This window comes from Hyperolius riggenbachi, chromosome 7 (genome assembly GCF_040937935.1).
Source record: "Hyperolius riggenbachi isolate aHypRig1 chromosome 7, aHypRig1.pri, whole genome shotgun sequence".
In the NCBI taxonomy this organism is placed as follows: domain Eukaryota; kingdom Metazoa; phylum Chordata; class Amphibia; order Anura; family Hyperoliidae; genus Hyperolius; species Hyperolius riggenbachi.
This window is the reverse complement of record NC_090652.1, coordinates 44,471,548-44,485,106: the sequence shown is the minus strand read 5'-3', so window position 1 is coordinate 44,485,106 and position 13,559 is coordinate 44,471,548. Positions and strand designations below refer to the sequence as shown.

The 13,559-nt window shown below is 41.6% G+C and overlaps 1 protein-coding gene across 1 annotated transcript in view; it reads right to left on the bottom strand.

The window, feature by feature from the left end:
* The window catches only part of LOC137525996 (interferon-induced very large GTPase 1-like), a 68,763-nt gene extending 63,077 nt beyond the window's left edge, over positions 1-5,686 (bottom strand). The window contains exons 1-3 of the mRNA XM_068247206.1: positions 5,596-5,686; positions 3,936-3,998; positions 3,176-3,333 (exon numbers count right to left, since the gene is read on the bottom strand). Coding sequence (XP_068103307.1) covers positions 3,176-3,333; positions 3,936-3,998; positions 5,596-5,686 — 312 coding nt within the window. The remainder of the gene's footprint in view (positions 1-3,175; positions 3,334-3,935; positions 3,999-5,595) is intronic.
* Positions 5,687-13,559: the final 7,873 nt, after the last annotated feature.

Sequence of the window (13,559 nt, the reverse complement as noted above, 5' to 3'; positions counted from 1 at the left end):
CAAAAGCACAAGGTGTGCAATACTCAGAGACATGGCCAAGGTAAGAAAGGCTGAAAGACGACCACCACTGAACAAGACACACAAGCTGAAACATCAAGACTGGGCCAAGAAATATCTCAAGACTGATTTTTTGAAGGTTTTATGGACTGATAAAATGAGAGTGAGTCTTGATGGGCCAGATGTATGGGCCCGTGGCTGAATTGATAAAGGGCAGAGAGCTCCAGTCCGACTCAGACGCCACCAAGGTGGAGGTGGAGTACTGGTTTGAGCTGGTATCATCAAAGATGAGCTTGTGGGGCCTTTTCAAGTTGAGGATGGAGTCAAGCTCAACTCCCAGTCCTACTGCCAGTTTCTGGAAGACACCTTTTTCAAGCAGTGGTATAGGAATAAGTCTGCATCCTTCAAGAAAAACATGATTTTCATGCAGGACAATGCTCCATCACACGCGTCCAAGTACTCCACAGCGTGGCTGGCCAGAAAGGGTATAAAAGAAGAAAAACTAATGACATGGCCTCCTTGTTCACCAGATCTGAACCCCATTGAGAACCTGTGGTCCATCATAAAATGTGAGATTTACAAGGAGGGAAAACCGTACACCTCTCTGAACAGTGTCTGGGGGGCTGTGGTTGCTGCTGCACGCAATGTTGATGGTGAACAGATCAAAACACTGACAGAATCCATGGATGGCAGGCTTTTGAGTGTCCTTGCAAATAAAGGTGGCTATATTGGTCACTGATTTGTTTTTGTTTTGTTTTTGAATGTCAGAAATGTATATTTGTGAATGTTTTGATGCTATATTGGTTTCACTGGTAAAAATAATTAATTGAAATGGGTACATATTTGTTTTTTGTTAAGTTGCCTAATAATTATGCACAGTAATAGTCACCTGCACACACAGATATCCCCCTAAAATAGCTAAAACTAAAAACAAACTAAAAACTACTTTCAAAAATATTCAGCTTTGATATTAATGAGTTTTTTTGGGTTAATTGAGAACATGGTTGTTGTTCAATAATAAAATTATTCCTCAAAAATACAACTTGCCTAATAATTCTGCACTCCCTGTACTGGGCATATATACCCCTGCCTACATATACTGGGCATATATACCCCTGCCTACATATACTGGGGACATATACCCCTGATTACATATACTGGGCATATATACCCCTGGCTACATATACTGGGCATATATACCCCTGCCTACATATACTGGGCATATATACCCCTGCCTACATATACTGGGCATATATACCCCTGGCTACATATACTGGGCATATATACCCCTACCTACATATACTGGGCATATATACCCCTGGCTACATATACTGGGCATATATACCCCTGCCTACATATACTGGGGACATATACCCCCTGACTACATATACGGGGCATATATACCCCTGGCTACATATACTGGGCATATATACCCCTGGCTACATATACTGGGCATATATACCCCTGCCTACATATACTGGGCATATATACCCATGGCTACATATACTGGGCATATATACCCCTGCCTACATATACTGGGCATATATACCCCTGCCTACATATACTGGGCATATATACCCCCTGACTACATATACTGGGCATATATACCCCTGGCTACATATACTGGGCATATATACCCCTGCCTACATATACTGGGCATATATACTCCTGCCTACATATACTGGGCATATATACCCCTGCCTACATATACTGGGCATATATACCCCTGGCTACATATACTGGGCATATATACCCCTGGCTACATATACTGGGCATATATACCCCTGCCTACATATACTGGGCATACATACCCCTGGCTACATATACTGGGCATATATACCCCTGGCTACATATACTGGGCAAATATACCCCTGCCTACATATACTGGGCATATATACCCCTGGCTACATATACTGGGCATATATACCCCTTCCTACATATACTGGGCATATATACCCCTGCCTACATATACTGGGCATATATACCCCTGCCTACATATACTGGGCACATATACCCCTGGCCTACATATACTGGGCACATATACCCCTGGCTACATATACTGGGCACATATACCTCTGGCTACATGTACTGGGCACACACACCCCTGCCTACATATACTGGGCACATATACCCCTGGCTACCTGTTCTGTGGACATCTCTACCCCTGGCTACCTGTTCTGGGGACATCTATACTGCTGGCCACCTATTCTGGGGACATCTATACTGCTGGCCACCTATTCTGGGGACACCTATAGACCTGGGGTTACCTATTTTTGGGGGGCCTCATGATTTGTTGGGGGCCTCAAGATCGCTGAATTTGTCTTGTTGGGAGCCTCATGATTGCTGAATTTGTCTTGTTGGGGGCCTCATGATTGCTGAATTTGTCTTGTTGGGGGCCTCATGATTGCTGAATTTTTCTTGTTGGGGGCCTCAAGATCGCTAAATTTGTCTTGTTGGAGGCCTCATGATTGCTGAGTTGGTCATGTTGGGGGACTCATGTTTGCTCATGATTGCTGAATTTGTCTTGATGGGGGGGGGCTCATGATTGCTGAATTTGTCTTGATGGGGGGGGGGGGGGGGGCTCATGATTGCTGAATATGTTTTGGAACATGCTGGAAGGTACATACTGAGGGAGGGTGGGTGAGCGTGAGCCTGCTAACCTTCATATACATTTGGCTCCACCCATAACCACACCCACATTTATTATGTGGCCATGCCCCTTTTTGGCACGGGGGGGGGGGCATTAATAGTCTTTGTCCCCGGGCGCTGAAAACCCTAGCTACGCCTCTGCCAGCATTATAGGTGATTCTGCAGACCACCTTATAATCAGGTATATATCTGCATTATTGGTGATACTGCAGATCACCTAATAATCAGAATTCTGCCTTTTGCTGACACCAATTGTTACAATTGATTGCCGGTTTCAACAAAGACACATGAAATGACCTCTGTCCTCTCATGGACTGAGGCAAAGTCACCCGATATACTACATCATTAATTTTTTAAGCCACAGGAAAAGGACCAACGTATTTGGGACCTAACTTAACAGATGGTTGGTGAAGAGGAATGTTGCGAGTGGAAACCCAGACAAGATCTCCTGCTGAAAATTTATATTCTGGAGATCGATGACAATCAGCATAAAGTTTCTGCTGAGATACTGCTTTTTCTAAATTCTGACCTGAGCCCAAACTGTCTGCATCTGAGAGATCCATTCATCTAAAACTGGGTGGGAAGAATGAGAACTGGAGAAGGAGGTGAACTTAGGACTCCGGCCTGTGACTACCTGGAATGGTGACAGTTTGGTGGAAGAACTGGGAAGATTGTTAAATGCAAATTCTGCGAATGGCAAAAACTTAAGCCAAGTCTCCTGACGGTCAGACACGAAACACCTGAGATACTGTTGTAAGGACTGATTCATCCTTTCCGTCTGACCGTTGGTCTAAGGATGGAAACCTGATGAAAAGGATAACGCAATTCCCGATTGAGAACAAAATGATCACCAGAATCGAGAGACAAACTGAACTCCCCGGTCGGACACAATGTTCTCTGGAATACCATGTAGTCGAACAATATGCTCAATAAATAATTCTGCCAACTCCTTTGCAGAAGGCAATCTACGTAGAGGATCGAAATGAGCCATCTTACTGAATCGGGTCCACGACTACCCAAATGACACTCATACTACCAGAAGAAGGCAAATCTACTACAAAATCCATAGCAATATGTTTCCAGGGGACCTTGGGTATAGGCAAAGGCATAAGATTCCCTCTAGGGGTGCTCCTAGAGGCCTTACTTCTGGCAAAGATATTGCATTCACCAACAAAGAGTTTACAATCTCTCCTCATAGTTGGCCACCAAACATGACGAGCCAATAGTTCCAGAATTTTAGTCTCGCCAGGATGTCCTGCCCGTTTGGTATCATGAAATTGATGAAGTACCTGCAAACATAGATGAATTGGTACATAATAAGCGTCTGACAGTTTCCCAGGTGGACAATTTTCCTGAAAAGAGGACAATAATTCAGGTAAGTTTAAGGAATTCTGCGTAGCAGCGACCACACAATGTTTGGGAATTATAGAAACTGGAGCCTCAGGTTGCGCAACCTCTGAATCAAAACAAATGGACAGAGCATCAGCTACATTCTTACTTCCTGGCTTGTAAGTTTTAGTAAAATTGAAACGCGAGAAAAAAATCATGCAGGCAGGCTATGGTGGTATAATGGTGAGCTATCATGCCTAACAGAGGATGGTTTTGATCCATCAACCTCTGGGTTATGGGCCCAGCACACTTCCACTGCGCCATTCTTGTGCCACACAAGGAATGCTTTGTTGTAGGAAAAAGTGGCGTTAAACTTCTTAGAGCAGACTTACTTCCTCCCTCCAAAAGACACACATACATCCCCAAAAAGTCATTTAGCAGCAATTGTGTGCACAGTGTCTATGGTGCAATTGGTTAGCACATTTGGCTGTTAACTGAAAGGTTGGTGGTTCAAGCCCACCCTGGGACAGCCTTGCCTTTTGTGTTCAACAGTTGTCCGAAGAGAACCCCAGATAGCCATGTAAATTCATCTTTCTCTAGTGCAGAGTGGTGCAGTGGAAGTGTGCTGAGCCCATAACCCAGAGGTTGATGGATCAACACCATCCTCTGCTAGTAGAACAGAGGCACCAGCAGGACAAAAGTCAATGCATTTTTTTTAAATTGCTTGGAGGAAGTGGTGGGCTTGTCTCCCAAAAGCAGACACGAGATCCTGTCTTCATATAAATCAATACATTTATTATACGGTACCCCAAAAACAGTGCAACGCATTTCGCAGGCCCAGCCCGCTTTTTCAGGCAATAAACGTGGGGACAAAACAGAATTTCAGCAATAGCAGGTGTAGCGTCTCCTGAGTATAATAAATGTATTGATTTATATGAAGACAGGATCTCTGCTTTTGGGAGGCAAGCCCACCACTTCCTCCAAGCAATTTTTAAAAAAAAATTATTGACTTTTATCCTGCTGGTACCTCTGTTCTACATACAAATACTCTGTGTCCACTCCTGGTGGAGGGGAGTGCTACCCCCTTTCTTGTTTCTTTACTAAAGAGAGCGACTTCTTAATCCTGAGTGAGGACAGGTCTAATCTCCTCACCTGCCTATTGAGTGGTTGCCTGAATGGTAACCCATGTTTGTGAGTATAAATTCTCTCACTAAACCACTTACCAATTGTCTTTAACATACTACACCATATTGGGCTCTCGTTTTTTTTCTATTTTATCCTCTGCTAGGCATGATATCATTTTTGCATCTCGCTTTATCGCATGGGCAAAATGGTTTCCAAAGCCCAGTAAGAGAAAGTGTAATAAGGGCCCTGCCGTAACATAGATATTACGGTAGCTAAGACTACTCCTGGGCCTTTCTTTTAGTTGAAGAGATGAGTGAACTGTGACACCACACTTAAAAAAAACAAAACAAAAAAACAGCAAACAACGAAGCTTCCCCATATTGGAGCATTGGATTTGGTAAAGTCTTACGCCAATGTGTTGTAAGACACAAGTAAGCTTTAGGTTAGCAGGAATGGTTGCATGGTCACCTAGCTTTTCATCCTTCCCACCCTTACCCTGGAATCCTCCAGACTTCAAATTGTTGTCCTTTGCTGTGTGTGTTACACCAGCATCATCCATGGGGGCACATGATCTTTCTGAAGTCATTTTGCTCTTGGGTATATCACAATAGTACATGCTAGGCCGGCTTCATCCTGGGCTTCATGCTAGGCTTCATGCTAGGCTTCATGCTAGGCAGGTTTTGGTGATATAATGGTGAGCACAGCTGCCTTCCAAGCAGGTGTCCTGGCCGATGTATGTGAGCTGGCTTTTGACATCCTACAAATTCTAACGAGAGCGAGAGAGAGAGAGAGAGAATGAGAATTGTTTTTTAGCTTCTAAAATGGTTAAGTGGTGTTTTAAAGACCATTTCCGGTTTTCCATCCGAATATCCGAATCCGGACGGATACTGGGGTCGGATATCCGACCCAGATTCGGATTGAAAAAATTTTGATCCAGATATCCGACCCAGATCGGATAGAGGGGTATCTGGATCCAAATTAGTTCCAGATAGTGAAAAGTGGTATCCAAGCACCACTGGTAACAAGACGTTAACTCAGCTGTAACTCAGCTGTAGCTCAGCTGTAAAGGGGATTTGTCAATAGCCATGAAATAAACACTATCAGAAAAAGCTAGAGCAGGAATACCTAATTTTCCAGGCAATTCCACATCCAAAAAGTCACCTGCAGCTCCACTCTCCACCCCAGGAAATATTAAATGGTAGTAACAAATATTTATATATTTGCGTAAATACTGTACCTGATCGCTTACATAAGTTTTCCTGACCTCACCTAGGCACTGAAGTTTTCTGGCTTTTTCTCTGGGCATGACTGTACCTTGTGCCCTGAACCACCACGGAAAAGACAAAGACCCTCTGAATGATGTTTCTCCTTCTCAGTTGCTGAAAGCTTGGTGGATCTGGTTTGCATAGGCTCCTCAGCAGGAAAGGAAACACTGAGAGACATAATAATGCTGGGAATAAACAATTAGGTGTTTTTAGCAGAGTTACTGGCCAATCTCTTTTCCGATTGATCTTCTGATTGTTCTTCTGATTGATTTACATTTACTTTTATGAGAAAGTAGATCAGAAAAATGATTAAATTCAGATAAGACCTGTGTGAAATTATCTATTGAGCCATCTATCTGCCAAAAAAATATCATGGTGTATTCCCAGCATAACTGGACACTTGGAAACAACAGATCATGGTCTATCATGAATGTGTTACCATCTGCCACTCAGATGGCCAAGTTGATGGTATCATCTAAAGTTGAGGGTGTGGGATGACTAACTAGAAGATATTTCACAACATCAGAAAAACCATAAAGATATTGGTCAAGGAGAGCTAAATCATCTCATAGAGTGGAGACAGACCAACAATGGAACTCAGAGGCATATTCTGCTGCAGACATAAGTACAAAGCCTGACAGTGCTCTCCCCTTCACAGGACATATTCCTAAAGAGAAAAAGTGCTATACATAGTACATTACTGTTTTAACAAATAAGTAATGATTAGCAGCCCACCAAGTGATCTTTTAATCCACACATATCACACACATAGTGCTTTCTGCACTATACACCACCGCAGGTATATGAGATCACCCAATGGCGGCCACCTCACAGCCAGGTGGGTCTATAGAAAGTGCTGCTGTAATGATCTGAGGTAGATTTCCAGAATCAGCACACGCCATGTGCGCTGAGCAGAGGAGAATCTCCACAATCACGGAAGCAGAGTACCCAGTAGATAGATGTATATATATGTGGAGAGGAATTCCAACCAGCAGGTGGTGCTGTGGAGCACAGAGAAACAAAGTCTCTGCACATCCACAGATGTCAGATTGGAATTGCACGACTAGAGACAGAACAGAGCAAACAGAAACAAGACAGCAAGACAGAAGAGAACTTGAACAGAAAGAGACTATGTGAATGTCTACCAATCTAGTCACCGCCCAGCGACGGTAGACACTTCACATCAGAACAGGCCAGAGTGAGAACACCAATTGCAGGAGAGGCGATTGTAACAGAGACATAAGACTGAGTAAAGACAGAACATAGGTGTAGTAAAAAAGACACAACAAACAATTACAATCAAAACGCCAAGGAAAATAACAAACACACTAGCTAAACGCGGTCGCCACACGAGAAGCGCAACAGCGACAAAACACGTTAATGGCACGTTGTTTGCATGACAAGTGGATGCAAATCCATCCACAGCAGCGAGCTGACAGACTTGCATTATGCCAGCTGCATAAGAAACTATTCAAATGTCCAGGGAAACAAGGCCAGCAGAGCAGATTGTGACAGCTGCTCATCCAACATTCGGGTATCCGAACTACCCAGATAATCCAAACTTTTTCCACTATCCGAACTTTGAATCGGATTCCTGATATCTGTCTAAATCCGAATTGCACTATTTGAGCAAACTCGGATTTCTATGTAAAATCCATATAGGTAGAAAAAAAAAAAAAAAAACGTTTTGTAAGAAATAATACCTTTTAATGGCTAACTAATAGAGTTAAATGATGCAAGCTTTCTGGGATCTTTTTTGCATCATTTAACTCTATTAGTTAGCCATTAATTTGTTTGGCTAACACGGTACAGAAACTTTTTTGCTACTATGTAAAATCCAGAATCCAGTCGGATAGTAAGTTTGGATATCCAAATAACGCATTTCAATGGCAAAATTCAGTTCGGAGGCATTGAGAGAGAGAGAGAGAGAGAGAGAGAGAGAGAGAGAGAGAGAGAGAGAGAGAGAGAGAGAGAGAGAGAGAGATAGAGAGAGAGAAGCATTTTAAGATATTTAAAGGCCACTTCCAGTTTTCTATTCGGATATCCGATTCCGACCGGATATCCCGGATATTGAGTTCGGATATCCGATTCTACTTGGATACTAAAAAGTTCGGATTCGGATATCCGATTTGGATCCGGTTATCTGGGTATCCGGATCTGAATTCAATTCAGATTTTGAAAAGGGGTATTCGAGCAGCACTGTCTATAGCGTCTTCATTCACAAGCTGATTCTGCTGCTGATAGTAAAATTCAGCCTTTAATTCCAGCTCCACACTAAAAACAAAAAGATTGATCATAGCGTACAACCTTAGTACATGCACACTGTAACAAACTTAGCTGGTGTTTTCTCTGAAGGCTGCTCTGATCGTGTTGAGCAGCTGGAGAGAACTTTCTCTTCCTCTTTGGTCAGTCGCATCCCCGGCTCCCCTGGCGATGTGAGTCTGCATGTTGGCATCCCTGGCTCCCCTGTAGACATGAGCCGTCACCGCGCATCCTCCCAAGTCCCTGGACGAATTTGCACAACCCGTGACAGCCTTTATAGGCTGAGAAGACAGGTGTGAGGCCGGTCAGCTGACACAGCGGTCAGCTGACTAGGAGCAGGATTCTGATTGGCTGGCTGTTCGGGGGTGTGCTGCACTTTCCCTGTGTATTTAAGTCTTGCTCTCTCAGTTCCACGCAATAGCAATCTGATATAGCAATCAGGTCACTGAGCGCTGGACTTTGCTATGCTTCTTAGTCTAGTTAGAGTTCTGCTAAGATAGATATATATGCAGTGTTTGCGATATATATCTATCCTTAGTTAGTATTGTATATTGTATTACTGTGATTGTTTTTCTGTGTATGACCCGGCGAGTCCTCCACTTTGATTAAAGTCTCATCTCTCTGTACTACAGTCACCTGATCCTCGATATTGACCTTGGCTAGCTTAAAGACCTTGTCTCTGCCTCATCTTTAACTGTACCTCAGCCATATGACCTATGTGTATGAATTCGGCCTGTTTAACGTTCTTGCACCTGTCTTAGTCCACTGTACTTTAGCCATCGGATTACCAGTGTATGATTCTAGCCGGTTATTGACCTTGCTCCGTCTAGAGTCCCTTTGTACTGCATATCTCTGACTTCACGCGTATGACCACAACTGACGATCTGACTTTGATTTACCGTATTTTCAGTGTACACTTACAGCCAGCGTTACGCACATGCTTCCCATGCTATCCAGCACACTAACATGTATTGGAAGATATCAATTCTATCGATATAACCCAATGGTGTCTACTACAGCGATAATTATCCAGCGTCCCTTCACCCCTCTCGATGGCCATGTGGGTCCGCTCAATCACAGTGTACCAGTCGGTCTCCTGCTTCCTCTCCTGCAGATGCTCTCCCCCAGTCTGCACATCTCGCTTGGGCAATATATTTGCCCAGCGAGTTCTTTACACGTTATCAAATTGTCCTTTTCATGCTGCCGGGTCAGACATGTCAGACGAGTGATGCTCCCTGTCAGACATGAGCGTTAGCTTAGACCTATATAGAGCAGGTCTAAACCAGCTAACACACATTGCTGCTGCTGTATCTGGAGGTCTCCTTTAATAAGGAGCCACCGCACATCACCGAAGACCCCCACCCAATGAAAATGGTCCAGGCAGTGGACCAATGAAGAGCCCTGATGGGAGCTTCAAAGATGCAGTAATTACAGTGAGAGTACACTGTAATCACAGCATTGTTATGGCAAGAGTCAGTAGGTATTTAGCAGTGGTATGTAAATTGATAGGGGTGACGGCGCAGCTGCAGGGGGGGGAGGGTCTTTGGTGATGTGCGGCAGCTGGACAGGGAGCTCTGTAGGTCTTCTTATTAATAAATAGATCCCCAGATGCAGCGTTGGCAGATGGCGGCAGTGTTCGGAGGGTGTGTGTGCACATCTCTTGGGAGCGAGGCAGCACCACAGCACTAAAACTCGCTCCCTATCACTGGGGATATGGATGTGTATTTAAATGCCCCAGACCTCAACTTTAGCATAACTCAATTTCAAACTTGTCTGCACCTCTTTCCGTGTTGAGGAGTTTTTCCCACTAGTTATCCTTTAACAGAATTTACTTACCAATAAATTTTACTTTCTGTTTTAAAGATTAATAAGTGTGTCACACAAACATATGTTTATTGCATTCTTCTCTGTATTACTCTTGAGTTCTATACAGAGTTAAAGTTAAACTTTATTGGCAAATCTGGCATACTGATAACATTCTAAGGGATGTTGGTTTCAAGGCTAGTTTCTGTGGTATGTTAAAGTCTTACCATTTAACTTCCAGTATGTTAAAATCTTGCATACCTCCATTGTAATATTGTAAGACGTTTCCTTCTATGACTTGTGAGTAATTGCCAACAACTATAACCGTTCTTACAAAAAAAACAAGTTTGGAGGTCTTTTATATCTTGTAGTAAGTTGCATTTGTTTTTTTACTTTAATCTTTTTTTTTTTTTTTTAAACAGAATGTATTGAATTTTCCAACATTTTCATCCAGAACACACACAATGGGCAATACATCAACAAATAAAAATAATATATTGGTTCTTTTTCCAATTATGAAGACATACCAGCTTGTGGGTCCATTTTTTCTCACATATCCACTGTGTCTTAATAACAATATATCGCTTCATAATAAACCATAGAGACTTACTATAGTAACGCCCATTGTGCTCCCTCCCACCCCCTCCTTTCCCCTTAGTCATCTCTAAACCTTAACGATATTACACTTCTAGTTTACCTAGTGTGCCTGACAGTTTCTCAACCAAATACCACTTGGTATCTACAAAAGGAGTCATCACCTCGTCTATCTCTTTCTTAGAGAAAGATGTCAAGATGAAGTATTTCCATACTTGAATCTTTTTAATAAAAATCTCAGTGGTCTTTATCCACTGTCTATAGACTTTCAAGCAGGTCTGCTACCCTCTGTTTTTCCTTCTTATTCTTACTAATTTTGAATTCAATCATTATCCCTCTTATCACATTTCATTACATTCCATAGAATGATTCGTGAAATGTCAGGAGTGATGTAGGGCTCTCTTACCCTATTTTGGAATTTGTTATATCATTTTTGTATTCATCATGTTACTTTTGTCACTGTAATTACCAATTCTGTATTTTTTATTGATTCTGTATTGTGTACCAATTCTGTATTGTGTATATTGCTATACACCATTGTCTGTATTATTATGCACCTAATGTCTGTTTTCCAAGAATTTGGGGCCTTATCCCCATATTTTATATTAATAATTCTCCTTGCAATGTTTTGCTGTCATCATCACTGGTGCATGATCTGAAATGTTGAACTGTCCCATGTGGTCCTCTGTTAATGTCAATAATAGATTTTGTGGAATGAGAATGTAATCGATGCTTGAATATGTATTATGAGCAGGTAAAAAAAAGTGTAATCCTTCTCTCCCGAGTTCTTGGGAGGGTTTACACGCAAGTAAAAAAGTTACCATTTTCCAGACTGTAGTGAAGCCAGATAAATGGATATGAAAACAGATCTCATGTTACTGCAGGGAACCTTTCACAGGAAGTCCATTTTAAAATAATCTGCTTAATCCATCCTGGTTAGTGGAATGGAAATTCCCGATCTGAAACATTTTTCTGAACCTGAAACAAAACTGACTGGATACCAGATACCAGCAGATACAGTGCATGTCAATGAAAATGGGAAATAGCTGTTCCCACTACCCATTTTACAGGATGAGGATTTCCTGTTCTTTGCAGCACAGTTGTAAAATGTGCAGCGTCACAGTGTTTTGTTTGCAGTTAAATATATCGGATTTAATTTAGTAATCTTGTAACTTGCATCTCAACAGGTATTTACAAAAGTCTCAATCAAAATCTGCAAAACTTGGTAATCTTGCAACTTGTACATTACCTGGACAGGCAACAATCACAGTTTTTAGGTTCAATCCAAGTAATCTGTAAAGTATCTGCCATAATTCAACAATATTACAACAAATAGCATGACACGAAAAAAATCCCGGTATATATTCTTTACTTTCAAAATTCTTTATTGACAAAATAAGATATTAACAGTCATTTGGGATAAGAAAAGGATAATACAATATCTAGCTTTTAACAACTGTGTCTAGTAGTGAAATACAATATTGGTTACCTTCAAAGTTATAGACTAGAAGGAATTGCCACAAAATATGGAAAGTTTATACTCTGTTCCAGCATCAGCACCTAGAATCTAATCTACAAAGGGGCAGGTAACGAGAGAATGTTTTACAGAAAAGAAAAAGAAACATAAGGATAACTTCAGAGAAATTGAAACTGTATACAGTGGAGATGAAATCCGCACACCCGCAGGTAAAGTCCAAGGGTTTTTATTTAAATCCAACTCACAAATACAGTAAAACGGCTAACATGTTTCGGATCATATCCTTACTCATAGCCTGTCGGCCCATAATGTTTAGCACACTGTGTAGATGGACAATCATATTGTTTGGGGGGGAACAGTGTTTTTCTCCTTACAACTCTGTCCTACTGTCCTTCGTACTTTTGCTGTTCCTTGTTCTAATGATGGAATCATGAACATCAGCATTTGCCAATGTTAAAAAGCCTTCCGTTTATTAGAAGTAATCCTGCGTGCCTTTATAACAGCTTAGTGAAGATGAGACTAGACTGTTATCCAGTGGGTTAAATTTTTTTGTCCTTCAAGTAATTCTGATATTTTTGAAACTAAAAAGACCTACGGTTGTTTGCTAGATGTGTCAAGTTCAACCTGAGAGTGTTGCATGTCAAAAAAGTTATTTTCCCAATTATGTACAAAATGACTGGAAAACATTTTCGAGCAAAGATCTTCGATGTATGGGTGTGTTGATGGATCTATTTGAGGATGGATCAACAGATGATAATTATGATGATTTAATAGAAGATACTGATCTTGATACTCTCTTTAGAGGAACAAGAAAATGCTGCTGTTTGCTCGTTCAAAAACAGGTCCAAAACCTCCCACCGTTAACTTTGAATGCAAGTCTTTCAACCTTTGTCCGTATGGTTTCAGCAGAAGTAGATCATTTATATAAGAGTAATCATATAAATTTGACTAGGGGAGAATTATTAACATTACAGTCTTTATGAAATTATACAAGTATAACTATCAAGCCATCTGACAAAGGTGGTAATATAGTTATAATGGATACAAGTGATTCTAAA